The sequence below is a fragment of the Lissotriton vulgaris genome, unplaced genomic scaffold (genome assembly GCF_964263255.1).
Source record: "Lissotriton vulgaris unplaced genomic scaffold, aLisVul1.2 SCAFFOLD_2398, whole genome shotgun sequence".
Lineage (NCBI taxonomy): Eukaryota > Metazoa > Chordata > Amphibia > Caudata > Salamandridae > Lissotriton > Lissotriton vulgaris.
The window spans coordinates 15,851-43,445 of NW_028255800.1; the positions used below are offsets into that span (position 1 = coordinate 15,851).

Genomic DNA, 27,595 nt, shown 5'->3' on the forward strand with positions numbered 1-27,595 from the left:
AAAAATCACACATATATATATATATTTTTAAATGTCACAGCATAAAATAACATTATACAATATATAAACAATTACAATAATTCCTCTCTCACATTTAACCACTTGATATAAAAAAAACTATACAATGTAAAGGGGAAAACTACCCATCTACAAATTAACCCTTGGTAGCTTTTGGGGAGAGACGAGCATCACAGGTAGACAATCTTTAAAATCAAGATGGAATAATACCGACAATAGAAAATTTAAATTAAAAAAATATATAAGCTAGCAGGGGAGGTGAAAATGTACATCAATTAATACCTTTTAAAATCAGTAATTTGGCCAGTAGAAAAACGACACCCTCTAGTGCTCAATCATTTTAACAATCTAAAAAGCAGACATTTACAATTTTCATTGAAACCTACATTTAAAAGCAACATTAAGAGCATGTTTAAATTTCAACCACTTTCCCATTAAAATATTAGAACAGTGTGCATAGTCCCCAAGGACCAGTGCAGGTAGGTCCTCTGCTATTTGTTTTAGAAAAAACAAATGTAATAGGCAAGTGCTAAACAGCCATTTCCATTTTAATGGCTGGATGTGGATCATATCCTTCGATTTTGAAATCCTCCGCCTTAAAATCGTTAATATTTTCAAACTTTGCGGAAGATGGTCAGTGTGGGACCGGCCGTGGAACCCTCTGAACCTGCACTTTTAATGGTTCAATATGATTAAGATATACATGTGCATCTCCCAAAGTATGTACGAAATCGCCAAGCTTCAGGCCGGCTACGTGGGCAATCATATACATGAGCAGTGCATAACTGGCAATGTTGAAAGGCACTCCCAGTCCCATGTCTCCTGTTTTCTGGTACAGCTGGCACGACAATTCACCATTCAACACGTAAAACTGGCAGAGGGCAAGGCAAGGGGGCAGGACCATAAGGGAAATATCTTTAGGATTCCAGGCGCTCATGAGGATCCGTCGGCTATCTGGGTTGGCCTTGATCATGTCAATTACATCCTGCAGCTGGTCGACTCCCTGGCCTGTATAATCTGTGTGCATGTCTTTGTATTCAGCACCAACATGTTTCCACTGGAAGCCGTACACGGGACCCAAGTCGCCTTCTTCCCTGGAGGTGAAGTCATGTTTATCCAGGAACTCCCTTGATCCGTTGGCATCCCATATCTTCACACCTTTTTCGGGAAAGGTGCTTGACATTTGTCGAACCCTTAATGAACCACAGCAGCTCCTCGAGTACGCATTTCCAAAACACTTGCTTGGTTGTCAGCAGAGGAAATTGATCGCGCAGGCTGTACTGCGCCTGCATGCCGAACAGGGACATGGTGCCGGTACCCGTGCGGTCCTCCTTGCGGTGCCCTGCCCGCAGGATCTGCAGGATCTGCTGGATATGGCCTAGGTACTGCAGCTCCTCGTGCGTGGCAGCCTCTCCGCCGCCCTGGGAGGCCGAAAGGAAGAAAAGAAGAAAAAATAAAGCAAAACAAGTACAAATAAGAATTGCTTCTAAAAATAATTTTACAATTTTAGAATTGCTTCTAAGAACTCTAACCCAGATGGAGTTGGTCTTATGAGACTAAGAACTTCCCCAAATACCGTCTTATAGAACACTAGAATTTTAACAATAGACCACCCCAAATTGAGAAAGTCAAAATTCTCTGATTACTGGCTAACTTCACACATTTTGAAAGAGGCCATACATGTTGCATTGAAATAGCTCACAGCGGTTTCCTGATTTTCCACAATCAACAAAAGAAACTGATGACATGTTAGGAAAATGGGACATGCCAAAGACTAATTAGTGAAGGCGCCTATTTAAATATAAGCTCCAAGATTGAGCAGACCAAGGATGAGGCCATCCCAGAAATATCTAAAAATACAAATCATGAGCAGGAAGGAGAGAGTCACTTAAACCTGTAGTTACCTCAGAGCAAAGATAAAAGAGGAGGCAAAAGCCCACCCTCACCCTGTACAATAGGCTTCCCCCAAATAGTTCTTTATCGAATAATCAGAGCTCTGCAAAATCATTTGCCCCAGGCAAAGACAACAATAAACACCAAACTGGCATCTGAAATAGAAGACACAGACAGTCTTCTACTTGGAGCAAGACCTAACATATCAATTCCAAAGGAGACTAGAGTGGTCAAATAAATCAATAATCTGTATATATCAACAGCAAAATCCAGCACATCGTCCAAAATCTGTGATGCACCAGATATCCTCGGTGTAATTTTACCCCAACATTTTGTCTTCAATTCTCCTGTTTTTGCTAACTTCGTTTATGCATCCTTAGGTCTCTGCACACTTTCCCAGGGCTAACCAGTGGTAAAGTGCATGTGCTCTTTCCTAAAACATAGCAACATTGGCTCCTACCCAATTGGCATATTCAATTTACGAGTAAGTCCCTAGTAAACTGGTAATACATGTCCCCAGGGCCTGTAAATTAAACGCTAACAGTCTGACAACCACTTAAGTAGCTATTTACACGTCTCAGGCCTGCAATGGCAGGCTATGTGTATATTTTTAAACTACCATACTTATAAGTCACCCTAGGGTAGGTCCTCAACAGCCCTTAGAGTAGGGTGCAATGTATTTTTAAAAAGTTGGTACTTTTCACTTTACATGTCCTGGAAGTGAAAAGCTGTAATACTGTAAGGCCTCCCTTTCCATACGAAGGTAGTGGGTACATTTATTAAGTTATTACATTTAATAAGTGCTAACTTTCAATTGGGATCAAATAGGGATGTCGAGTTTGGTGTCTAACGAATTGTAGTGTAACACCCTCCTTAATGGAAAAGTTGGATTTTAAGTAAAAATTCTGAAAATGACACTTTTAGACAATTGGTATTTTCTTGTCCTCGCCAATTGGTGACTGCAGCCTGTATCCTAGGTCACAAGACTAGGTGTATCTGGAGGCTGGCCTTTGTTTATTGCTCCCAGACAGTGTGATAAAGGGGTAATAAGTGTTGGCAGGATGGGCAATCTCTGACTTGATAGGGAGGTGGACCTGTCACATTCCATACTTGCGCATCACAAAGGCTCTACTTGAGCACACTCACAAATGGTCTGACATGTCTTTTGTGCCCCAGACAATCTGGGACTAGGGCAGAGAGATAGGAAATTCCAAACACCTCTGATGGTGGGAATCTTCGGAACCTTCTCCTTCTTCAAAGCTGGCACCAGGTATAAATCTTGTACCCAAATATTCAGTACACCTGTGGAAGCCTCAGAAGGACCTCTGTGCTGCTCTGCAAGAAAGACTGCTGGCTGAGTGGGAACAACTGGACCTGCATCTTGGACCAAAGACCACAAAGGTGACTCCAAGAGCTAGTTGGCTTGCCTCCTGATCAGAGCCTCGGGGCAGACAAGGATCCAACCATCTTGAACTCAGCACCTGAACTCTGTCTGCTGTGAGACTTGCCACCCCAAATGTGGCGTCACTTTGGTCCTGAGCCATTGGAACAGCAGCGGTTTTCTTTAAAGGGCGGCGGGGCTGCGCCCTCCCTATTTGCGCCTCCGGTCCGCCCAACTCCGCCAGCATCTGCATTGCGCATTGGATTAAAAATGCTAAGTAACAGAAATGTTACTTACCATTTTAAATCCAATGCGGAAGCCATCCCCAACTGCTGAGTCTTGCCGTCTGCCTGCCTGTGACGCACTCAAGCATCACTGCTGTGTCAGGCAGGCCAGGCATGAATGCAGTCAATTTGTGGGCTGATTTGTGACACATGCGCTTTGTTTAGGTCCTTTTGGGGCCCGCCCTGAAAGGACAACAGGCAGCGTCATAATTCTACAGCAGCCTCGTGCGGGTACAGTAGAAGCCAGAGGCTGCATTACAGGCTCAGATGAAGTCGAATGCTACCATCCAGTCTTCATGGTCAAAGGCAGACAGGACCTGAGCTAATGTCAACATTTTGAACTTCTCCTTCTGGAGGAAGTGGTTGATGTCCCTGAGATCCAAGATAGGACGCAGGCCGTTGCCCTTCTTGGGCACCAGGAAGTAGTGGGAGTAACAACTGTGACCTACTTCCAGGACAGTGGCTCGTTCGATAGCTCCCTTGGCCAAGAGAGCCGTAACTTCCTGACGGAGAAGGGGCGAAGTGATCCTCTGACATGCGATGGAGTGTTGGTGGCATGGAGGGAGGGATAGTCTTGAAGGGAAGGGAGTAGCCCCTTCGGACAATCTGCAAAACCCACCTGTCCAACGTGATGTTGTGCCACTGGGGGAGGTGATTGCGGATCCTGCCACACACTGGCAACTGGCGGCCCTGAAAGGTCAGACTAGGAGGGCTTAGAGACTGCTGCAGAGGGGGCACTGGTGGACTGGCCCGCCCCAAGTCCCCGGCTGCGCAGAGGCTGGGAAACATGCACAGGCCTGAGGCCGTGGGTGGAACGTGGTAGGGCCCCCCTTCCATAGCCACGAAAAGAGCAAAAGGCAGACTGCACAGGACGAGAGGTGGCAGCGAGGCCCAAGGATCTGGCTGTAGCTCTAGAATCCTTGAAGCGCTCTAGCAGACTGACCGCCTTGTCGCCAAACAGGCAACGGCCATCAAAGGGCATATCCAAAAGAGTCGATCGGACATCCCCAGAAAAGCCAGTGGATCTTAGCCAGGCGTAGTGCCTCAGGCTTCTGACATAGAAATCGTTCTACCCAGCCCACACCAGATGGCGAACTTTGCTGCATCTCTTCCTTTTGCGACTGCACAGAGTGTGTGGCCCGGACCTCCTCCCGGCACTGTGGCAGCACTTGTGCAACCATATCCCACACAAAGTGGGTGTAACGGCCCAAGAGAGATGCAGTGTTCATGGTCTGTAGTCCTAAGCTGCTTCCCAAGATGGTTCTGCTTCTTGGATTCCCTATCCGGGGCAGCAGTTGGAAATGCGCCTTTGGATGTAGAGGCTTGGACCACCAAGCTCTCTGGGGTAGGGTGTTGGGAGAGGAAAATTGGGTCGCCAAGGGCTGGGCGGTGGCATCGGGCAATCATCTTGCCCACAGGAGCCACTGAGCTGACTTGGACCAAGTGCCCAGAAGGATGTCTGTGAGCGCCTCATTGAACGGCAGCAGGGGGTCTGAAGAGGCCGCTGCCAGCTGAAGCACCTCAGTCAGGAAATTAGCCCCGACTGCCACCGTAGGAAGCTCAAGACCCTGGCTAGTGCGGAAAAAGAAAGATCTGATGTCTGCGCGAAGGGGCAGCGTCTAAGTAGATACCACAATGTCATCCAGGAGATCAAAACACCGATGACTAATGCAGAGTCAACCAGCGCCACCTACAGACCCACAGGGGTACGGTTGAGAACAAAAATACTCCGGATCTAGTCTGACGCCTGGGGGAAATTCTAAGGTAAGGAATCTATAACTAATAGTCTCTTTCAGATCCAAATGACAAATATGTGAGGCCTTAGGTGTGTAATGTTATTCCACTGCTTGCGATACTCATGCAGTGCCATCAGTGCAAATGGCGCAAAAAAAATTACTAGCACCGTCAGCAGCATAGTGGAACATGTTGAAGCCAGACTGGAGTTGGCCATCTTTCAAACTGGTGCTAGGATATTGACTGCTAGCAGAAGGCCATACATTAGACCAGAAGTTCCATAGGCCCAAAAGGCACAGCAAAGGGAGTTTAAGAGGACATGGATTCTAACCAACAAAGCCAAGGTGAATCCTGTCACTTACTTGGGGTCAGCCCCAAGTGCCTGAAAAGCTGGAAGCAGGTCTGACAACATCTGGCATGACAGAAGAGAGTCGGGCACAAGCGCTGAACCCCTCTACCCCAAAGGATAGAGGGCAAGTCCAAAGAGATGTTGACATCAGTGTGGCCACCCCAAACAGATGACCTGCCCTGATGTCAAGAGCGGGATACGTCTCTCAGATCAACCCTTCACATTCAATGTATTGAATTTATACAAAGACAAAAAATAAACAAAATGCAACAGCAGCAATTTCAAAATCAGGGGCAATTTTAAGTAGATAAAGGCATAGAGATATTCACAATATTATATACACAATAGATCGGTTGCACAGTTCACCGTCTGACAATACCCTGGCCTATGATATAAGTTTCATACACATTTTTCATTAAATGGAGACATAGCTTCCAAAGACTTATTGCACCAGAAAATGTGTTTCACATTTTCTGGTGCAATAAGTCTATGCCTTTATCTACTTCCTCCTACTGAGCACTTGACAATTCTTTTTCTTGCACGCCCCCACTTTGGGCAACCTGAAAGCTTTTGATACAAAGATAGTGGTAAATGCAATGAATTAAAATTGCCCCTGATTTTGTAATTGCTGCTGTTGCATTTTGTTTGTTTTTTGTCTTTGTATGAATTCAATACATTGAATGTGTAGGGTTGATCTGAGAGACGTATCCCGCAACTATGTGGTAATATTTATCATATATTGATTAATTCAGTTTAAGGAAAGTAATGGTTGAAGACCACTGTATTTCAATAGTATATAATACCCAGGTATTTGACTTCTTTGGTTACCCCATTCTGGATAATGGTTACTGATGTCAAGAGCAGCATTGGATAAGAGGAACACCATGTAACAGCATCGAAGCAAAGGGCTGAAGTGGGGGTGAAGGCCAACATAGATTAAACCTCGAAATTACCTTGCTGGATGGACCCAGAGGGAATTCTGGAGCAACCGCACCTTTGATGGCCCATATGGTACATTGGGCGGTATACCTTCCATCCAGTGAAGTCGGGAGATAAAGGACCAAATCAAAACAGGTCAGAATTCACACACCTAGGGTGTAGATACCTCACGAAGCAGGATCTATAATGCTGGAAAAACAATAGGTATGATTTGATTTGGAGAGGGGGAAAGAGAATTTATATCAGAGCACCAGGTGGCAGCTTAAATGACTGAGATGACAGGTCAGTTAGAGGTGCTGGAGTTGACTTGGCACAATGGCACCATCTGCTGTACTGAAGAACTATTGCAATGTCTTGATACTGTTTTGCGCCTGGAAGAGTTTCATGAGATGAAAAATTTGCTGGTAGAAGTGCCAATCAGAAAGGATGCAGATGAGCACTGTGCCTTCTTGAAAATTAAATAAATACAGATAGGACCACCGTGGAAGCTTTTGGATAAGCGATTCCAGGCAACGGAGCAGTATGAAATATGAGGTACGGGTAGCTGAGTAGTCTGGTGCTGGAAGAACCTTAACTGGCAAAGTAGCACAGCTGAGCACCACTCTATTTTTCAGTAGTATTCTCTTCCAGGACAAGTGGAGAAAGGTGTATGCACATTGGCATTTACTTGGCTTTATTATCAAGGATCCAACTTTTAGTAAAAAAGGCTGCTCTCTGGTGAGATGATTTTCTCACAATCAATACTGGATGAATGCAGATGGACACATGACAAAAGTATCCAAGTATAGTGAAATCTTTGTCAGATTTCATAGTTGGTATGAGGTGAACAAATATGAGACTGAGCGCTGTGACTGTGTTGCAAACGTTCACACTTGCAGACAGCAGTGAGAGAAGACAGACTGTAATGTCACCTGTTATAAATTCATACATGGCTTCTCTGTTGCTCCTTTTACAGAGGTCAAACCCCAATATACACCGGCTGCAAAGGGTGGTTCCCTTTCCAACCGTGGGGATTATAAGAAAATCAATTAAAACGAGATTTAGTTAAAGAGACGAAAATGTCTTAACCCATTTGCATTTTCTAATGGGGTTTTGAAATGTTTTAAGTATGCATTAATTAAAAGTGAAATAAAAAGAATCATCACATAGGGAATGTTTAATTGTATTCAAAGTGAATTTTTTGCTCAGTTAAAAGAGTATTTCGAGATCTTCCAAATGAGCAGAGGACAATGATAACACAATGGAAAAGTAATGGTAGTTACTCTGACGGCATCTGCTCGTAGTGCTGTAGATTCACATGCTCTGCATACTCCTGCCATCTAGTGTTCAGAAGTTGCAAGTTGTTTTTGTTTCAAAGAAGCCTCTGAGTTACAAGGTCGCCTGTGACTCCCCCCTTAGTAGGGAACATGCACTGGCACCGACTCCTTGGTTAGATTGTTTTCCTTAGAGAGGGACATTTTAAGTATGGAGTGGCTAGTAGCGAGAACGTGGTACCCATGCAAATGGGAGATAAAGACAAAGTAGATACTAAATGTAAATGTAAATGTGGGTGTACTTGCACTGCGACTCCATGGAGTATCCTGGCGCTGAAGACCGCTGGGGAACCGTCCTGGTTTTCCCAGTGAGATGGTCCCTTTCTATGTATCTCCAAGGTGAAACCAGGCATCCCCGGTGTCTGTAGGGGGCCGTTGTAGAGATGAGGCAAGCTTAATGCCCAGAGTTGCCGAGTGTGTTCCCCTCTCCTAGAGGTCTTCCACGAAATTACCGATACAGGTAAAGTTAAGGGGACTATGGCAGAGGCTGTAATTGCGGTAATACCCAAGGAAGGCAAAGACCACAAACTCCCCAAAAATTACAGGCCTATCTCACTGATAAATTTAGATTGTAAGCTCCTAGCATCAATTTTAGCGAATCGCATTCAAAAAGTCCTGCCGTCTCTAATACATCCCTCGCAGGCCGGTTTTCTGAAGAACAGGCTCTCGAGCGATAATACGAGAATCCTGGCTCATGTCATTGAAAAAGCGAGACTCTTATCTACACCCACCATCGCCATTACACTAGACGCTGAAAAAGCGTTCGACAAAGTAGACTGGGCTTACTTAAATGCTGTACTACATAAATTCGACCTGGGTCCCATATTCACTAAATTAGTCATGTCCCTCTATGCCTGTCCCTCCGCTAGAGTACGAGCTGGCGGCGCTTTTTCCTCCCCATTTGGTCTAGAACAGGGTACTAGACAGGGATGTCCATTATCCCCGTCCTTATTCCTCCTGGCTATTGAGCCTTTTCTGTACTACATAAGGGAAAACCCTGACATCGCTGGAATCCGGTTCACTGACTGTACAATTAAACTCACGGCTTATGCAGACGAAGTGTTGGTCATGAGTGAACAAGCTGATAAGGCTATCCCGGCGCTAATGTCCACAATAGAAGACTTCTCAGCTGTTTCTGGATATTCCTTGAACAAGGATAAAACTGAGGTGAAGTCATTAAATAACCTATGTGATAAAACCATCCTGGGCGACTCCGGGCTTACCTGGCAGTCGAAGAGTTTTAAATATTTGGGAATGGAATTCGAAAAGGACTTGATATCCACCTTAAAAATTAATGAGGAGATACTCTACAAGAAAACAAAAAAGCTGCTGGACGGGTGGTCTCCTAAATTCCTCTCGTGGTGGGGAAGGGCTGAAACACTAAAAATGATGATCAGTCCCTTGGTAAATTATATGTCATGTATGCTCCCCATGACCTTCACGGAGGACTTTCTACATAGAGTTGAGAAACTGATTTCGGATTTCCTGTGGAAAGGGAAGAAACCGAGAATTGCCATGAAAAAATTGCAACTTCCAAAGATTAAGGGGGGATTAGGATTGCCAAATTTCAGAAACTACCAGACCGCCTTTCTGTGTAAGCAGGGAGCCTCCTGGTTTACCGAAGACCCTGTCTACACGCCCTTATGGATCAGTATTGAGAAATCCATTATAGGCAAAGCCCCGCTCTCCGCAGTCCTAACAATGGACCTCTCACACCTCACGAACTCTAAATACATCATGCTCAATACCAAGAGAGCACTTCTGCGGTTAGATCGCATCCATGCCACTGGTCAACGGATCCACAATTCCTCCTCTGCGTCCTTATGGCGTAACCCGTCCATTAAAATTAGCGGATCACCCATCATATGGGACCACTGGTCCGATAAAGGTATTAATGTGGTCTCTGATCTATATGAAAATAATATGCCACTGCCATTCTCGACTCTACAGGCCAGACACTCCCTACTACCGATCGACTTCTATGCCTTCTTAAAGCTAAAATCAGCCTTATCCACTAAAACATTCAAGCTAGTGAAGCCTTGGCTAAAAGCTATGCTACCCCACTTTCAATCCTCTGGACATTTTGTCTCTAAAATATATAAATTACTGGCGCCAACGGCAAACAAGTCGATGAGGCGCAATGAGATAAAATGGGAATCAGAAACAAACAACACTGGCATAAGTATAGACTGGGTCAGGATACATGCATCAGCACTCACACACAAGGTATCACCGATACTATCACAGACCAAATATATGATTATTAACAGGGCATTTTGGACCCCACAGAGGCTATTTAAGGTTGGCCTGCGGGATACACCGAATTGCTGGAACTGCTCTTCTGGTATTGGTGACCTTCCGCACATGCTGTTTGATTGCCCCATGCTTCACACCTTCTGGGCAAAAATCTTTGACTACATTGGGCACACGCTCCACATACATCCCACGAGGGAATTCATCTACATTCTCCTAGGAGCATTAGATCCAGCACTAAAGGGTGACCATGACCGCCAGCTCCTGGACCTTCTACTAACTCTAGCATGTAAGGTGATCCTGTGCAATTGGAAATCAACGGGTGAGGTCTCCTTCAATGCATGGAGGGAATGGCTGTCCTGCATCAGGGGCACTGACAACCCCGCGTTACACTCATCACCGTGGCAGGTCACCAACAAAAACTTATGGTCTTCATTGGACCGAGCCTCCTTCACCTTTGACCCACCCTGAAGTTCCAAATGATGAGGTCTGTATTCAGGGAATTATGGGTTGCATGCGGTGTGAACTGTAATGGCTATATCCTGTGCTCACGGGCTTGACAATCTTAGAATCACGAAGCAGGAATGATGAAATATAAATGGTACTATATGACCTGTTTTAGACGGAGGGCTTTACGGAACTATATACAAATGTGAGAATGCAAGGTTGGTACTTTATTTTCCTTCACTGTATACGTATTGTTTTGTGTAATAACCCATGTCTGACTGCGGTATTTTTGTAACACGACTGTAATTCTTCTGATGCCTTCTTGCCGCCATCATCTCTGTTATCATTTCTGTTATTGTTTTATAAAATAAAATATGATTTGAACATAAAAAAAAAAAGAGTAGGCACCGAAGTGAGAATTATCGAGTTCGTTTTTTTTTTTTACCCTGGTCCAGGGCCCTGCCGCATCGGGAATTGAACCCTGGTCTAGGGCTGTTCTCTGCTTACGGGTCTGCTGCCTCTAACCAGTGAGCCACACCACTCCACATACTAAATGTTACAGCTGTGAAAGCAAGACATGGACTCCGGGAGGAGGGTGGGCACAAGGGGTTCTAAAGCATGCTTACTGGGTAACATATTCCGTTTGCATAATTGTGTGGCTTTTGATAAACATGCTACACAGACTATAAACCAGTAATTCCCTAAAGCGGTGGCTAGTCACTGGATTATAAAGCTGCCTGAAACCAAAGCTATTAATACCGTTTGGCTAAAGAAAGCCTGACAGGTGAGGCTATCCAAAAGTAATGCTTTGCAAAAGTGTGAGATGAAAATGTAGCTGCTTTGTAAATGTTAGGTACCGGAATATATTCCCTAGAAATGCCACGGTTGTCCACTTCTTCCTAGTAGAAAGCAGCCGGGGGAAGGGGTTGGCCACTTTTGACTTAAAAATAATGTGTGGATACATTTAACAATCCATCTAACTATTACAGCTGTTGATGTAAGGTGGCCTTTACGAGGGTTAGCCAAACTGATAAAAAGCGGTTGAGTTTTACAGCTATGGGTTGAGGGCAAAATGGTAGTAGTTTGATTAAGGCAAGACACACCACCTTGGGAAATAATTAGGGTCAGTTCGAAGGAAAACCGTATCCGCATGAATATATAACAGTTTCTTGCAAAGTGAGGGCCTGCAGCTCAATTATGCATTTTTGAGATGGAATGGCCATAAAGAAAGCTACATTTAAGGAAAGTAGTAACATAGGTCAGGAATTCAATAGTAGAAATGGGGGATCCAGGAGTCTTGTGAGTGCTATATTGAGGCTCAAAAGAGGGGGCAGGTGGCACCTAGGAGGGAATCACACTTTTAAGGGCTTCGATAAAGGCGTTGATGACAGGAGCTCAAGAGAATCCTCTCCATTTTTCATCTATGCAGCAATGGCTGGAGATGTAGGTATATGGAAGAATATGCTAACCCTGATTTCTGTAGGTGGAGCAAATGTCTTTCACTGGGGGTTTAGGAGGGCCTATGCTGTGCCATGGTGTGCAGAGATACACCCACCAGCCAGAGAGAGGAGCCTGTGGTGATGGTCGCCTGTGGGATGAGGTCTGCAAAGAGCCTGCCCTGCAGCAAATTGTTACTGTTCTGCTATGCAGGGAGTGAGGGGTACTGGCCCTTACCAACACTGGATTTCAAAAGAACCTCTGCTTGTGACCATTGTCAAAAGACACTGCTGCTACAGGCACATGTGCAATCTGGCATTGGAAACTCTGGCTATACAAGAAGCCATCATTCTTTGAAGACCCACTAATGTTCGACTGGCAGAATATGCTCTAGGCTGAAAAAACAGGAAGTAGCTGATGGAACGCTAGTACTCGTTGCAGGGTGGAGTACGCCTTTCCAGTGACTGGGCTTAGAATTGAATCCAGGAAGGGTTGAACTTGTAGGAGGCTGGAAGTGAGAGATGGTGCCGTTTATGGTAATTCCCAACACGTGAAGTAGGGGGATAGCAGCTTGTGTATGTGCTAGGCACTGCTGTCTGCCCGCGCTCTTGATCAGACAATTGTCCTGATGAGTGTCATATGGAAATGTTCTGGTAGCATGCATCTGCTGAGAGCCTTTGATCGGTGATTGGTCTTCAGTATACAGCCTTCTTGGAGATTAGAAAGTACAGAGAGGACACCCCATTGCCCTTATGGTGATGGGCACCAGCTCTATCCCCCCCCCCCCCCCCCCCCCCCAGCCTGTCTGCTCGTGCCAAGCTACCAAGGGGATGAGCAGAGTTATCTAAAGAGTGTATTCCCCTTACCCTGGCTAGAAGCAAGGGTCCCTATTTGTACATTGCTACCTACCTCTACCAGCTAGAGACCCCCAGATCTAACAGACACTGAGAACCCTCCTCCTGAACAGGGCCTGGGCAGTGACACTCTTTGACAGCACAACAGAAGTCACAATAGTGTGCAGGAATATCCAGGAGTTTCTGGCATTGAGAGCGACTGATACTTTTGTAACAGTCTGCCCCTCTAGATAGATAATATGACTTGGATATACAAATTGAGGGTGACATACAGCACACCATAAAAGCAATATTGTGGGAACATTTTAACTTGGTCTTACAACATTCTTTTAGTGAAGGTCAATTGGCCCCCACTCTTTGTTCAAACATCAACCCCCAAAATATAAAAATACCTTCCCTTTTTGCTCTAGTCCCTGATGAAGTCAAAGCAGTTTATGCAGCAGAATGGGTTCTCGCACAAGCCCATTGCTTTATACCACAATCATGTAGGCTGGGATAAGGACTCTCCTTATGTTATACCCATATGGTGCAGCCGGAAAGTGCAACCACAATACCCTAGTAAATGAGAAGCTAAGACACCCATTAGATAAATACTCTCCCAGTTAGAGTACTAGGCAGTAATTGAACCCTGTGTCTCTCAGATGAGTAAATCTTTTTTCCCCATCCTAAAACCGGATCTTTAATATCACGTAGACTACAGACATATGAATAGTCATACGTGCACTATTGCTAAGCAACATACGCAGAGTACTGCTTTGATAAATAACATTAGTAAAAAATAACTTGGGATATTTCCAACACTTTTTAGCCAAAATCTCACACCTGAAAGCAGGGATTGGACAGCGTTTTCTGCCCTCAGGTTTCAGCACAGATCGCCCATTTAGTAACAGGCTATAAGAACAGTCCAGGACTGTTTGCTGCCCGCATAGTGTAATTTCTACATGATATTGACCAAGACGCATTGTCCTATGAAGAAGGTATCTACCTCACAGATCAGTTAAACCTACACTTAGCAAGAGTGGATCGCATAATATTAGGAAGGTTTCACTGCATGTGGCTATACATTTAACTTTAAGAAATCAAATTTCTAATTGTACTTTTCTTAGGCTATGAACTTCCACATGAGGGTAAGAGTCTTGCCCCTCCTAAGTTGGCGAAGTTTACACAGTTGCAACCTCCAAATATCTTAAAGAAAATACAATCCTTATTAAAATTCCTTAATTTTGGCAAAACATACATTACGGATCATGCACTAAACCACTTTATGAATTAATTCACCCTGATGAACAAGTTACTTACCTTCGGTAACAATATATCTGGAAGAAACAGTAGTTAGTATTAGATTCCTTACCTTAGAATATCCCCAGGCGTCAGACTGGATCCGGAAACTTTTGCATAGCAGTACCCCTGCGCGTCGGTAGGCGTCGTCTGAGGCTCCGCGTCCGTCATCTGCTTCGTTTGCACCCGGATGACGTCGCCGGAGTACTTAGACGCCGCCCTCGCGCGCTGACGTCAGTTCTTATACACAGCTTTTCCGCGCCAGAAACGCAGAGCCATGATAAAAATCTGGTGCCATGATACTAGGGCACTGACAGGGGATGACCATAACCCTAGATATCGGTTCGCAGAACGGGGAGGATGGGTGAGTCGGTAAGGAATCTACTAACTACTGTTTCTTCCAGATATATCGTTACCGAAGGCAAGTAACTTGTTCATCTGAAAGAAACAGGTTAGTATTAGATTCCTTACCTTAGAATAGATACCCCAGCAATACCAACCCCGGTGGTGGGTTTGCGAACCAATAATCACACCAGAAAGTCCTGGAGGACGGAACGGCCAAAGAAGCCATCCCTCCGGACTTGACTGTCCAGGCAACAGTGTCTTGCAAACGTGTGCCGCGAGGCACACGTAGCTGCCTGACAAATGTCCTGCAAGGAGACTCCCCGATCCAGGGCAGTAGTAGCCGCCGAGCCCGAGTGGAATGGGCCCTCAGAGCAACAGGAGGTTCCTTCTTAGCCAAGGAGTAGCATGCCTTGATACACAACACAACCCACCAAGAGATGGTCCGCTTGTGTACCCCCGTCCCTTCTTAGCGCCGACGTAACCAACAAAGAGTTGGTCATCCACCCGGAACTGGCGTGTGCGGTCCAGATAAAACAAGAGCGCACGTTTTGGGTCCAGACGGTGGAGCCGCTCTTCCTCCTTTGAGGGATGCGGAGGCGGAAAGAAGGTGGGCAAGGTGATGGACTGCCCGATGTGGAAGGCTGTGACAACCTTGGCCAGGAAAGAGGGTCTTGTCCACAACATAACCTTGTCCGGATGGACGGAAAGGAAAGGAGGTTTGGACAGAAAGGAAAGGAGGTTTGGAAGAAAGAGCCTGGAGCTCACTCACTCTCCTGGCAGAGGTGATGGCGACCAGGAAAGCAGTCTTCAGAGTAAGAAGGCGCAGAGGACAGTTATGAAGTGGCTCAAAGGCATATCAGATAGGTAAGAACAAGGTTCAAGTCCCACTGAGGAATCACGAATGGAACAGGGGGAAACATGTGTGTGATGCCCTTCAAAAACCTATTTACAATTGGGGACTTGAACAAAGATGGCTGATCAGGTAGCCTTAAAAAGGCTGAAAGGGCAGAAAGGTAGCTCTTGAGAGTGCCCAGAGCAGAGCCCTGCTGGGCAAGAGAAAGAAGGAAGAGAAGAACCTCAGAAAGAGCGTCAGAGAGAGGATCCACAGCCTTTGCTGTGCACCATGCCACAAATCTGTTCCACCTACAGGTGTATACCGACTTTGTGGAGGGACGCCTGGCTTCCAGAATCACAGTACAGACTTCAGGAGGCAAGTCAAATGGCCTCAACTGTCACCGCTCAATCCCCAAGCATGTAGGTGGAGACTGGACAGGTTCGGGTGGAGGACTGTCTCCTGCTGCTGCGACAGAAGGTCCTCCTGAAGGGGCAGACGAACCGGGGGACCGACAGACATATTGAGTAGCTCGGGATACCAGTACCTTCGTGCCCAGTCCGGGGCCACAAGGATAACTTGGGCCCGGTCGCGCTTGATCTTCTTCAGCACTCTGGGCAGAAGTGGTACAGTCGGAAAGGAGTACAACAGACCGCAACTCCACTTGCGACGAAAAGCATCTCCGAGCAAGTGCCGCCTTGGAAATTCCAACGCGCAGAACTGATGACATTGCGCGTTCTCTTCTGTGGCGAATAGATCTAATCAAGGCTCTCCCCACTGCAAAAAGAGGCCTTGCGCCACATCCAAGTTCAGACACCATTCGTGATCCATCATGCACCGCCGGCTGAGTTTGTCCGCTCTGGCGTTCAGAGAACCTGCCAGGTGTTGAACCACCAGGGTCATGCCCTGATGTTCCAGCCACTGCCAGAGGCGCAGAGCCTCCTGGCAGAGGGTCCACGACCCCACCCCGCCCTGTTTGTTGGAGTACCACATGGCAGTGGTGTTGTCCGTGAACACCTGCACTACGCTCACCCGGACAGAGGGGAGGAATGCCTTCAGTGCTAGACGAATTTCCCTCAGCTCCAGAAGGTTGATATGGAGCCGGGATCCGCCGGAGACCAGAGGCCTCTGATCTCCGCCCTCTCCCATGTGGCCTCCCCAACCTAGGAGGGACGCGTCAGTCACAACTTCGTGCTCCGGTTGGGGTAAGAAGATGGAACTGCCACTGACCCAATCGCAGTCCGTGAGCCACCACTGCAGCTGTCACGCAGTGCCCTCCGAGATCAGGACATGGTCGGACAGGTTGCCCTGATGCTGGGCCCACTGAAACTTCAGGTCCCACAGCAGAGCCCGCATCCGCCACTGGGCGTGATGCAACAGAAGGATGCAGGATGCCATCAGCCCCAGAAGCTGCAGCATCAACCTGACCGAGATCCTGGATAAAGGCTGAAAGATTGGAATCAGAGCCTGAATATCCCAAACCCGCTGTTCGGGAGGATAAACCCGAAACTGCTCCAAGTCGAGAACCACTCCGATGAAGAGGAGCTTCTGAGAGGGGCACAGGTGTGACCTCGGCACATTGATGGAAAACCCCAGCTGGTGCAGGGGGTCTGCCGTTGTCTGAAGGTGGCTGACGACTGTCTTAGGCAAGCCCGCCTTCAACAACCAGTCGTCGAGGTAGAGGAAGACTGAAACCCCTAACCTGCGCAGATGAGCTGCGACCACCGCCATCACCTTCGTGAGACCCGTGGGGTGCTGGTAAGGCCGAAGGGGAGCATGGTAAACTGAAAGTGCTCGGGGCCTACCGTGAACCGCAGGGAGCGCCGGTGGGCCGGAAGGACGGAAATGTGGAAATAAGCGTCCTGCAAGTCCAACGCTACCATCCAGTCTCCTGGGTCCAGGGCAGCTAAGACCTGAGCCAGTGTCAGCATCTTGAACTTCTCTTTCCAGAGGAAGCCGTTGACGTTCCGTAGGTCCAAGATAGGGCGTAGGCCCCCTTTGCCCTTCTTGGGTACCAGAAAGTAGTGGGAGTAACAACCACACCCTACTTCCGGCCCTGGAACGTGCTTGATGGCCGCCTTGGCCAAGAGGGCCGTAACTTCCTCTTGCAGAAGTTGAAAGTGGTTCCCCAACACGTGGTGGTATTGCGGTGGCATGGCTGGAGGGGTTGTCTTGAAGGAGAGGGAGTAGCCCCTTCGGACGATTTGCAACACCCACCTGTCCGAAGTGACAGTGCGCCAGTGGAAGTGGTGATGGCGAACCCTGCCCCCCCACTGGCGTCACATGGGCCTGAAAGCATGGACTAGGAGGCTTTAGAGGCGGATGCTGCGGGGGAAGGTGTGGACTGGCCTCGCCATTGTCCCCGACCGCCGCCACGGCGGTTTCCACGGCCGCCACCACGTTGGATGTTAGTCTACGTGCATGGCTGGCAGCACGTGTGGGAGCGCCCCTTCCTTGGCCATGAAAGGAGCGAAATAAACCCTTTTTCTGGTGAGGGCCGAGAGGCCCAAGGACTTGGCCGTAGCCCTGGAGTCCTTAAAGTGCCCAAGCGCATGGTCTGCCTTGTCGCCGAAAAGGCGACTGCCATCGAACGGCAGGTCCTTAAGAGTGTTCAGGACATCGGCCGAAAAGTTGGCGGACCTCAACCAGGCGTGGCGATAAATCGCCACCGTCGTTGCCATCGCTCTGCCCAGTGAGTCGGTGGTATCCAGCCCACACCGGATAGAAAACAGTGCTGCATCTAGACCCTCTGCAAGGGCTTGGGTGAGTTTAGTCCTGACCTCCGATGGACATTCTGGCAGCACGTCCACAATCCCGTCCCACTGAGAGAGGGTGTAGCTGCCCAAGAGGCATGCGGTGTTGACTGACCGCAGTCCCAAACTCAGGGAGAATACTTTCTTACCGTATTGCTCGTACCTCTTGGATTCCTGATCGGGCGGGGCCGTCGGGAATGCCTTCTGGTAGGTAGAGGCCTGGATGACCAGGCTCTCAGGGGTGGGGTGGGGTGGGTGGAAAGGAAGCAAGGGTTGCCCAGAGCCGGGCGGTAGCGTCTGGCCAGGTTCCTATCTACAGGCTGACCTGTAGCGGGCTTGGACTAAGTGCCCAAAAGAATGTCTGACAAGGTCTCATTAAACGGCAGCAGAGGCTCAGCCGAGCTTGACTGCGGTTTAAGGACCTCCCAGTCACGGCCGCAACAGGGAGCTCCAGGCCCAAGGCCTTGGCCGCCCACGTCAGCACCACACTGTAAGCAGCACCCTCCTCCATAGCCACGGTGGGAGGGGAGACAAAACCAGTGTCTGGTGAGTTGTCCAGCCCACTGGCAGTCCCAAGCTCACCTGTCCGGTCCTGCTGAAACTGAAACTCCCGTGCCAGAGCGTCCTCAGACCCCTCCCAACCCCCCTCATCACTCATCTCCTGGTATGCAGGTTCAAAGGATGGGGCTGGTTCGTAGGAAGTAAAGGGTCCAAACGACGTCCGGAGCGGCGCCCAGCGGCACCGGAACCGAATTGAGGGCAGGATCTGGGACGGCGTCGCTCTGAGGCAGCCCCGGGGGTGACACCCTATTGGCCGGCGCCGGTGAGGTCGTGAGGTCGACCGGCGACGACCCGGATCCGGAACTGGATCCAGTAAGGGCCTGCGGCGCCGGGACCGAAGTCGCAGGCGGCACAGGGGCCGAAGCACCCGACGGCGTCGGAGCCGAAGCACCCGACGGCGTCGGAGCCGAAGCACCCGACCCGCTAGGCCCCCAGCCGGGGCCGCTGGGCCCGAAGGGGCCACGGATCCCGGCGGAGGAGGTAGAGACCTCATGGCCATGAGGTAGCGCTCGATCTCCTCAGGCGTTGCGTCGCGTCATGCCCAGGGACCGGAATGTATGGGGCAGGCTGCGACCCCCGCGACTCCGTCGGAGCCGCGTGGGTGGTGTCACCCGAACCCCCGGCCGTGTCGGGGTGGAACGGAAAAGCCATGAGGCCTTTCCGCCCTCTCATGCCTCTTACCTGAGGATCAATGTTTATATTGTATCATGGGCAAAGTCGTCTCAGATCCGTCATGCAGTTTAGCTGGACACTTCAAACTCTTAAGAAAGGGCGCCCCGTTGGAGTTATCTTAATTCCAGCTACCTATTCCTGCCTTTTAATCTGACACGTACACAATGTTACATCTTCAGAAGCTAGAACAGCTCCCTTTCACAACAGCAGAAACACTTCCCATTGTCTGGTTAATACACAAAGTAATATCTTTAGGATTTCAATATTTCAGGTTACAGCTTGCATGAAACATTTCCCAGTCTGTAGATATGAACTCCTAGAAGGTAGCTTCATTCACAAATTATGGTCCCTCCCGTTTTCATATCCTTGTGAAAGTGCCATCAAATAAGTCTTTCTTACTGGAAACGAATGTGACTCTTCTGTCAGACATTCACTAGTTTGTAAACACGTGACCATACAAGGTGTATCTAATGGGTCCGTAGCACATTCAGCCGGTTGTCTCAAAGGAACACCAACGCCTGCAATACTTACACTAATTAGTCCCTTCAAGTGAAAGTTATTTAAAGTAAAACGGCCAGGACAGTTGCGGAATCAGAGCTGGAATCCCATACATTTTATTGGTTTCTCAGATTGAGACCTGGTGTAATAACGTCCTTTTCCCTCCCACACAAGGGGGTATGGATAGCTTGTTGTGGCCTTCCATTCCAACTTTGAAGGAAGATTTCAACAAGGTACGAAGACTGAAAGCAAAGATACAGTCCTTATCAAATACCAACCTCCCTTTACATTTCGGTGAGTTAGTTCACCGTATTTGTAATGCATCAGATAACCCACTTTAAAAGTTATCGATTCTGGCTTGGTCAGATCCTTCCAGAATTTCTTTGGAGTAATATTCACATAGATTCATTACCTTTTTTCAGTGTGTTCGGGGGCTTCCTGTTTCGGTTATTTATTTGCGGCATTTTTGTCACGTTTGCAAGCCCACTGGAACTACCACTGCACCAGCTGTGCCGTGAGCACATGATTCTATTTTGGAATCCTCTTGCTCCAGGACCTCAACCTTGATTGATCATGGTTCTTGAGACCTGCCTGGTTTACCTGCATGCAACAAGTGTTTCACGGCCAATCGTGCTCCTTTGCAAGGGCACTAAATATTAGACTTGCTGTTTTGATGCCCTCTCCCGTGGACCTAGACCTGTTAATGAATCCATTAGCAACCTATTTTCAAAGTTGTATCTTGGGCCTGCGGCGTCTTCAGAATGCAAGCTGTGAGCCGCCACTTTCGGAGGAAATTAGTCCCCCAGCACATGGATCACTAAATGCTGACTAATAACAAGGATGCAGGTTACCCAGCTACTTTCTCAGCATCGGCTGATACTGACGATCATGGTTGTTGTCTGGAGTTTGTGAACCGGTCTATCACACAATCATCTTCTGCGTAGAGGTAATCCGTTTTGGATTCACTGGATTTTGAACTTGCGAGGGACATCAAGCATACCTATGACACATTAATTTGGCTACCTTTTCAAAATGTACATGTTCATTCTGTTCTGATCGTTATGACTTTTTTATGACATGCTTGTTAGAAAAGTTTTGAATTTGCTTATCTGTAACCTTAATTTTTCACTTATACGATGAGCTCACTATAGGGTCCTCTGTAGTTCTCCCCTATGTTAGCCTGTCAGTTGTAGGCTGCTTTTGGTTTTCACAAGTTATGAAGTTACACAATATTTTTTGAGCCACATTATTTTTCTAGGAATAGGCTGCACATGATTTTTGTTACTGAGCTCTTCTGCTAGTATTCAGTCTGAACTTTTGTAGAAGTTTGAACAACACTGCCCGTTTTTCCACTGTGGTCGGTAAATAACACATCTAACACAGACATAACAAAGAGACCCAGCTGCTGTTTTCTAGAACGGGGGTTCTTACATAAGCAGAGATTTGCCGTTTTGAAAATAGACACATTTCTCACAGAGGAAGGACCCTGGAATGAGCTTGCAAGTCTTGCACAATCTGAGATTCAGACCAGCCAGTGATAAATGCCAGGTAAGGGGCCTGGCTCTAAATCCAGAGATTTGTGATCTATTATTTGTGCTCATGTAGTGCGGTTAGGCTAAGGCACACATATAATTTGCCATGGTAGGAATTTTCATGGTGTACAGTATACTGATAATGCTAATCACAATACTAGGTTGCATACGTTTCCTAATTGTAGCCCAGTTGCTTCGCAACAGAGCACAATAGTTTTAATAAATATTGTAAACTCACCTCATGTCTTTCAGTTTTTTGTTTGATACACGTATGAGTGAGACAACAAAAGGTGATGAACTGTCACCACGGTTCCCTGAGGGGACTTGAGTGTTGTGTTCTGGGGTGGCAGCTTACTTGCTACCCTGGAAAGGCTAAGAGGGCAAGTACGGCACTATGATCTAGTCAGAATTCTGGTCCATCGATCCTGATGTGGTATGGTGACTCAGTCCCAACATACTGACGTTCTGGAGTCCCAGGCATAGTTCTGCTTCTAAAGAGAATCCTTCCAATACTGGGATAGGCTCGAAGTAGAACAGGCTACAGTGTTTGCCCCAGGGGTTGTCTGTTATAATCCAACCAGAGATCCTCTGTTGGGTGACGATAAAACGATATCTTGTAGTCAGGAGGGGTGTGAATGGTGGGACTGCCTGAGTAAGACTGAAAAGTGTGATGGTGGAGTCACTTCTCGCACAGGTGGTGGTGAGGATACAGGTACATGAGGAGGGCAGCTAATAATTGTATCTCTAAAATGATTAGGTTGTGGTGGCATATCTGATGGAGTGTCCAGCATGAGCTCCTTGTCAAACGTTAGCCTCCTCTTCTTAGGTATGGGTTTCGAGGCCTTGGGCTTCTTGGAATAGATTTTTCTCATGTGCAGGTGAATGGCAATTTGACGTCTTGCGTCAATCTTCTCCTGCATTCTTTTGTGGTTTGGCCTTTAGGAGACATCAGGCCCTGCCTTGGAGGGTGATTTTAAGGCCAATTGAGTTTTCCGCACCAACAGTCTTCAAGGCAGGCTACAGGGGCCAAGACCTTGTTTAGGTCTGACACAGATGCTAGGAAAATACTTCCATCATAACCAAGTAGAAAAAGTGTGATAGGAGGCATTACAGATCAGTTTATTATAAGCTGTTTTTGTGCAAGACGCCCAGGACTATATGGTTTTGTGGAACTAAACGTTCAGATTCAGTAACCATTTAACTTGACTATCTCGGTTATTTGCGTCTCCATGGACAAAAATTTACGAAATTCTGTTTCAGAAGCAATCTAGTTGTTATTTTCTTCCTTAAAGAAGCATGAGTTGCTTTTAAATGTAATTGTATTGTAGGATTTAGGCTTTTAAATAATTTGTAATAGGTTTGCTCTGTAACAGTGGCAAATCAGTCTTTGATCCTTTCAGTCTTAACCAAAATTGATATATTACCGACAATAGGATTTAATATTTTAATCCTGCATTCGCCAGCAGCAAAGTAATCATCTGAGCATTTCATGTTAAGAAAAAGGATCAGAAAAGGTGTGAACTCTGGTTACTGACTGAATACAATATTGTAAATTGACTTTACAGGTATTTAAGAAAATAAAAAAACTAAACCAAATAGTTGAACAGTTTATACACTTCTAGATGCAAACACTGCAAACCCACCAGGATTCGGAAATGATTCAAGGTGAAATAATTGGTCATGCTAAACCATTTGTCATTGTGAAAGGCTGATGTTCACAGCATGCAGTCTTCCTCCATTGCTTTTGTCTGAATGATTATTGTTCTGTGCAAGTAAAGAATAACACCTTACACTATTGTTTTAGCACTGTCCTACCTACACATTTTCACATTCCAAGATTAGGTATATCCACAAAATGTCAATAACAGTATTTAAACATTTAAATATGATAATATTGGAATATCTTTGCTATGGGTTTAAAATGCATCTTCCATGAAACATTTCCCATAATAACTACATTGTATAAAATGAGGAAATCAAACTGAGGCAAGTGCAATAGTGAATGGAGTATAAAAATCTTAACACTGCTTTGCGACAGTTGCTCGAAAAGTAGAGAAACACTATAAACCCATTATTTTTACAATAAACAAAACTATATTCCCAGGTCTAGAAAGAAAGCGCTTCGCAATACTGCCAATCCTGCTATAGAAACCATATATATTCCATATATACTACAGATACAATCTTTAAAAAAATGCTGTACCTCTTATTTTACAATTGGAATATAAAACTGGTAAAAGCAATGGAAAAATAATGAAATGTGCTGTACAAAAAACAGGTAACAAACCTCTTCCCCAAGCTTGCAATACAATTAAAGGTAAACATTCTGTACAAAAAAATAGATATAAAAAGGAGCTTTATAAAATGCATAACATAATATCAAAATATATTTTATTCTGGACCTCTTTCAGATCTGATTCAAATTACAGTTGTCAGAGCAATACAATGCAAAGGGAAACTGTAAAAAGAAATGTGCCTAGAAGGCCTAAAAATGGACACTGGAGGGTGGGATAAAATCACTGGTGTAACCAAAATACATCAAAGTGTAATTAACATGGTCCAGGACAATACAGAACAGAACATCTAGATCAGTCTTCAGACAATTATGAAAAATGAACATTAAAAGTCCTTTCAACAAGTACAAAAACTGGCATGGGCTGATTTACAATTTACAGCATGTTATTAAACTAAAAAAACTGAAGAGGGATGCAGACATATAATCCAGTGCTATGAATGCTCACAGAATTAGACCCAAAGGATTTGAAACATCAAAATCAAGACAACTTGAATGAATCGGTCAAGCGCAGTTGGTATAACATTTGCTTTACAAGAGTCCCTGACTGTATTTGTGTGTTAAGCCCATGACCACTTACTATAACGTGACTCAAACTGGTATTTAGGTGAAATTACGGACTTGCTCAAATACTCTTAAATCAATAAAATGCTTGCCAATCACCTGAGATCCAGAAGTCTTACCAGGATCATAACTTTGCTTTATTTAGTAAAAACCTTTGGAAATAAACCATTAACATTAATACCCAAGGCAAAAGTTTAAACATGTTACAACTACACTGCATATTTGTTAACCAAAACAAACAAATTTGAATTTCCAATTTGGGAATTCAATTTGCAAAAATCAAACTTATCATTTTGATGTCAGACTATTTTTGATGGATTGCAGGTTATTAAAACAATAAAGTTCAGGTGAAAAGTGTTCTCAAATAAACACACCCTGAAAAGCCTGCAAACACTTCCTAATGCACTAAAGCGCTATCGAAAATTGAATGTGTGGTAACTTTAAGAAAAATCCTGCATTTCCAAAAACAGCTGTAGTCCTAAATACAAATCCCTGCCTCAAAAGTGGTCAGCTGCTGTTTTGCACATGTAGACATGAACTGCTTCAGCCTTCATTAACAAAACAAAACAAAAAAAATCCCCAAATGGAATGGAACCGTTTTGATGCAACCTGCATGCAAACTGAAAACATACCGATTTTAAAATACAAAAGTACAGTCACTTTCAAACTAAGTCAAATTTAAACTAGCTGCAACTGAAAATAAATAGCTACAGGAAATGTCATCATAAACATATTCATTTGTGTCTATTCCTGGGAGCACTTTTTAAAAAATTATTATTGCACAGACTCTCTCTAGCATGAATAACATCCGACAAGGGCATGGTCCTCCAGCAATAAAAAAAGTTCAATCATTCAATTGCCAGAAAGTCTACAACTTTTCCATGCGGCTCGCAGGAAATTATTCTAAACATATGTAAATATATATATATGTGTGTATATATAAAGATGAAAAATATCCAATAGAGAGCATAGATCCATAAAAAGATGGCTGTCTTTTGGATATATATATTTGAATTTAAAGATCCCTCTCACCCTGCCCATGCTTCAACTAAAAACATTTTTTCAGGGGTACTAATATCCTTTGGAAATGAAAGTTCTCGAAACCGTTCAGAAATGCTAAATCACCTTAATATAACTCAGACTTGCTTCAAGTTGAAGTAATTTTGTGAAACGCACAGGATTCAATGCCACAAAAGGTGTATCAAAGTTAAGCTGCACCGTTTTATTAATTTAAATTATGCATGGTTAGGAAAATAAATTAGACTTGAGTAATATAATTAAAAGCCACAATTGTATCTGGTTATAAAAGCAAATGCTGTGGCACTGATAACACTGAAAGAAAATATTGATGTTTGGTATGTAGGACTTGGAAATCTGCTTAAAATTAGAAGCAATTGTTCGAGTTTAACTTCGAATCAAACGTTATTTACAAAGAATAATCTACCTTCCATCTTGTAATCACATTAGCCGACAGTATCTGCTGTTCCTACTTTGAGAGACACTTGCTGTGGCTAACAGAATAGAAAAAAATAAGATGGTAGTTGGTGCGAAATACAAAAAGGTAGCAGCTCACCTACTTTTAAGTTTAGATAAATGTGGTCACAGAATAACCAACATCTGCATAAGGGAAGTTCGTGTTGATAACCTACATGCGCAACACATTGAACCAATGCTTTGAAAGCAAACTTGAAGCAAGTCCTTCCAGGGTCAAAAAAACCTGTAAAAATGTAAGGTGATAAAATTATGACTACCCTGAAAGGCAGTGATCTTCATAGCACATTGGAGCGGTTTTCAATCAAGAATTATGTGAAGAGATACTTTTAACACTGGATTTTGGTTAAATTATACAAATTGTGGTTATGGATTGGTTATTTTTGGAGAATTTGTTACAGGAACATTTGTTCAGAACATTTTTAATCTCATATAAAAAAAGGAAATAGCAAAAAACAAACAATAAGAACCTCTATGTTGCTCCATTCACAATAGTGCACAATTTTACCATAATTTTACTATGGTCTCAAAGCAATAGAAGACAAATTGTTCACCTCCTGCATGATCTTTATTTTGTGCCCTCCTCCTCCTCCTCTTGGTTTGGCAAAAGTATGTCTCAAATATGATGATACAGCATTTCAGCCACATCACCATAAAACATAGCATTAAATATATTATGGATGTTTGCATTTGTTTTATAAACATGACATTAAACTGCACGTTTTTTATCGTATTCAGCTGCCCATCCATTGAAAGTTGTGTCACAAAATGTACCAATCATCTTTGCTTTGCCTTTTAAGAACGCATTAATTATTTAAAAAAATAAACTTTTTATGGTTAGATAGAAAGGTATGAATAAGTAACGGATCCACTTCCTTTCTTCATGCATCCATAAACTTTCACAAAAGAGGCATGTTTAAAAACTAGGAATTAACAATTGCTGCAGGTTTCGGTATATGCCCATTTTCTCTGTACACGCAAGCTGCTCAACTACGGAGGAAATAAATGTTTGCATCTCCTTTTCAACCAAGGATTTCAATCGCAGAAAACAAAAAAAAACAAAAAAAGGAGGAAGGAAATTACTGGGTGTCTTCCAATGTTGGTATAAATATTGTTTGTGGTTGCGCTTCTCTTTTCCAAGTCTCTTCTGTCTTCTCATTCAAGAAACATCCATAGGACCACAGCAGAATCCAGAACTATGAAAACTGAACTCAAAAGCTGTGAAATAACGCAGTCATCCTCTTCAGGTTTCAAAGTCTTATAATTATAGAGAAGTATATATTTAGTTGAGTTTGGCTGCAGTGGACTGGCCATGGTTCAAGGGGGACTATAGCAGTACAGGGTCAAGGACAGTCATTTTGGCTATGTACACATTCATAGTCGGTCCATGGCTTCCAACTAGCTGTGCTATTTCCGAAGGTCTAATACACAAACCTGCAGGAAAAACAAAAAATATTTTAGAAATACAACACCGATTAATTTTAAAGAACAATCAAATGGCAGATGCTAAACATGTTGGCTTATTGTTTAAAACTATAGTTTACACATAATCTAAAAGCAACAAAGTCAAGGATCTGTCCAGGTCGCTGACTAGCTTTCTCAATGTATTTTTGAAGTGTTTACATTTCGGGTGTCCATTCGAACTCTATAACTAGCTCCTTTATTTACAGTTAGTGCCGCGGTGTAACTTTGCAAGTGGAAATTTAGTTACTCTTAGTCAGGATCTGTAAATCGCTACAAAATAGTTATCGTCTATGTGCTCTCCACTATTGAATCTGCAGCCCTCCAATTACAATTGCCCAGAACCAACAGTATACAAGGAAAATGATACATTCCCTGAAAGCATCTGTTCATAGCGTGTTATGCTGTAGATT

General features: G+C 45.0%; 1 protein-coding gene and 1 pseudogene across 2 annotated transcripts in view; both read right to left on the reverse strand.

Moving 5' to 3' along the window:
- Nucleotides 1-516: 516 nt before the first annotated feature.
- Nucleotides 517-22,293, reverse strand: LOC147658891 (thymidylate synthase pseudogene; annotated as a pseudogene).
- Nucleotides 22,294-23,747: 1,454 nt separating this feature from the next.
- The window catches only part of LOC147658892 (F-box-like/WD repeat-containing protein TBL1XR1), a 294,359-nt gene continuing 290,511 nt past the window's right edge, over nucleotides 23,748-27,595 (reverse strand). For both annotated transcript variants that reach the window (XM_086952052.1, XM_086952053.1), the window contains exon 17: nucleotides 23,748-27,155. In XM_086952052.1, the coding sequence (XP_086808178.1) occupies nucleotides 27,129-27,155 (27 nt within the window). In that variant the 3' untranslated portion in view covers nucleotides 23,748-27,128. The remainder of the gene's footprint in view (nucleotides 27,156-27,595) is intronic.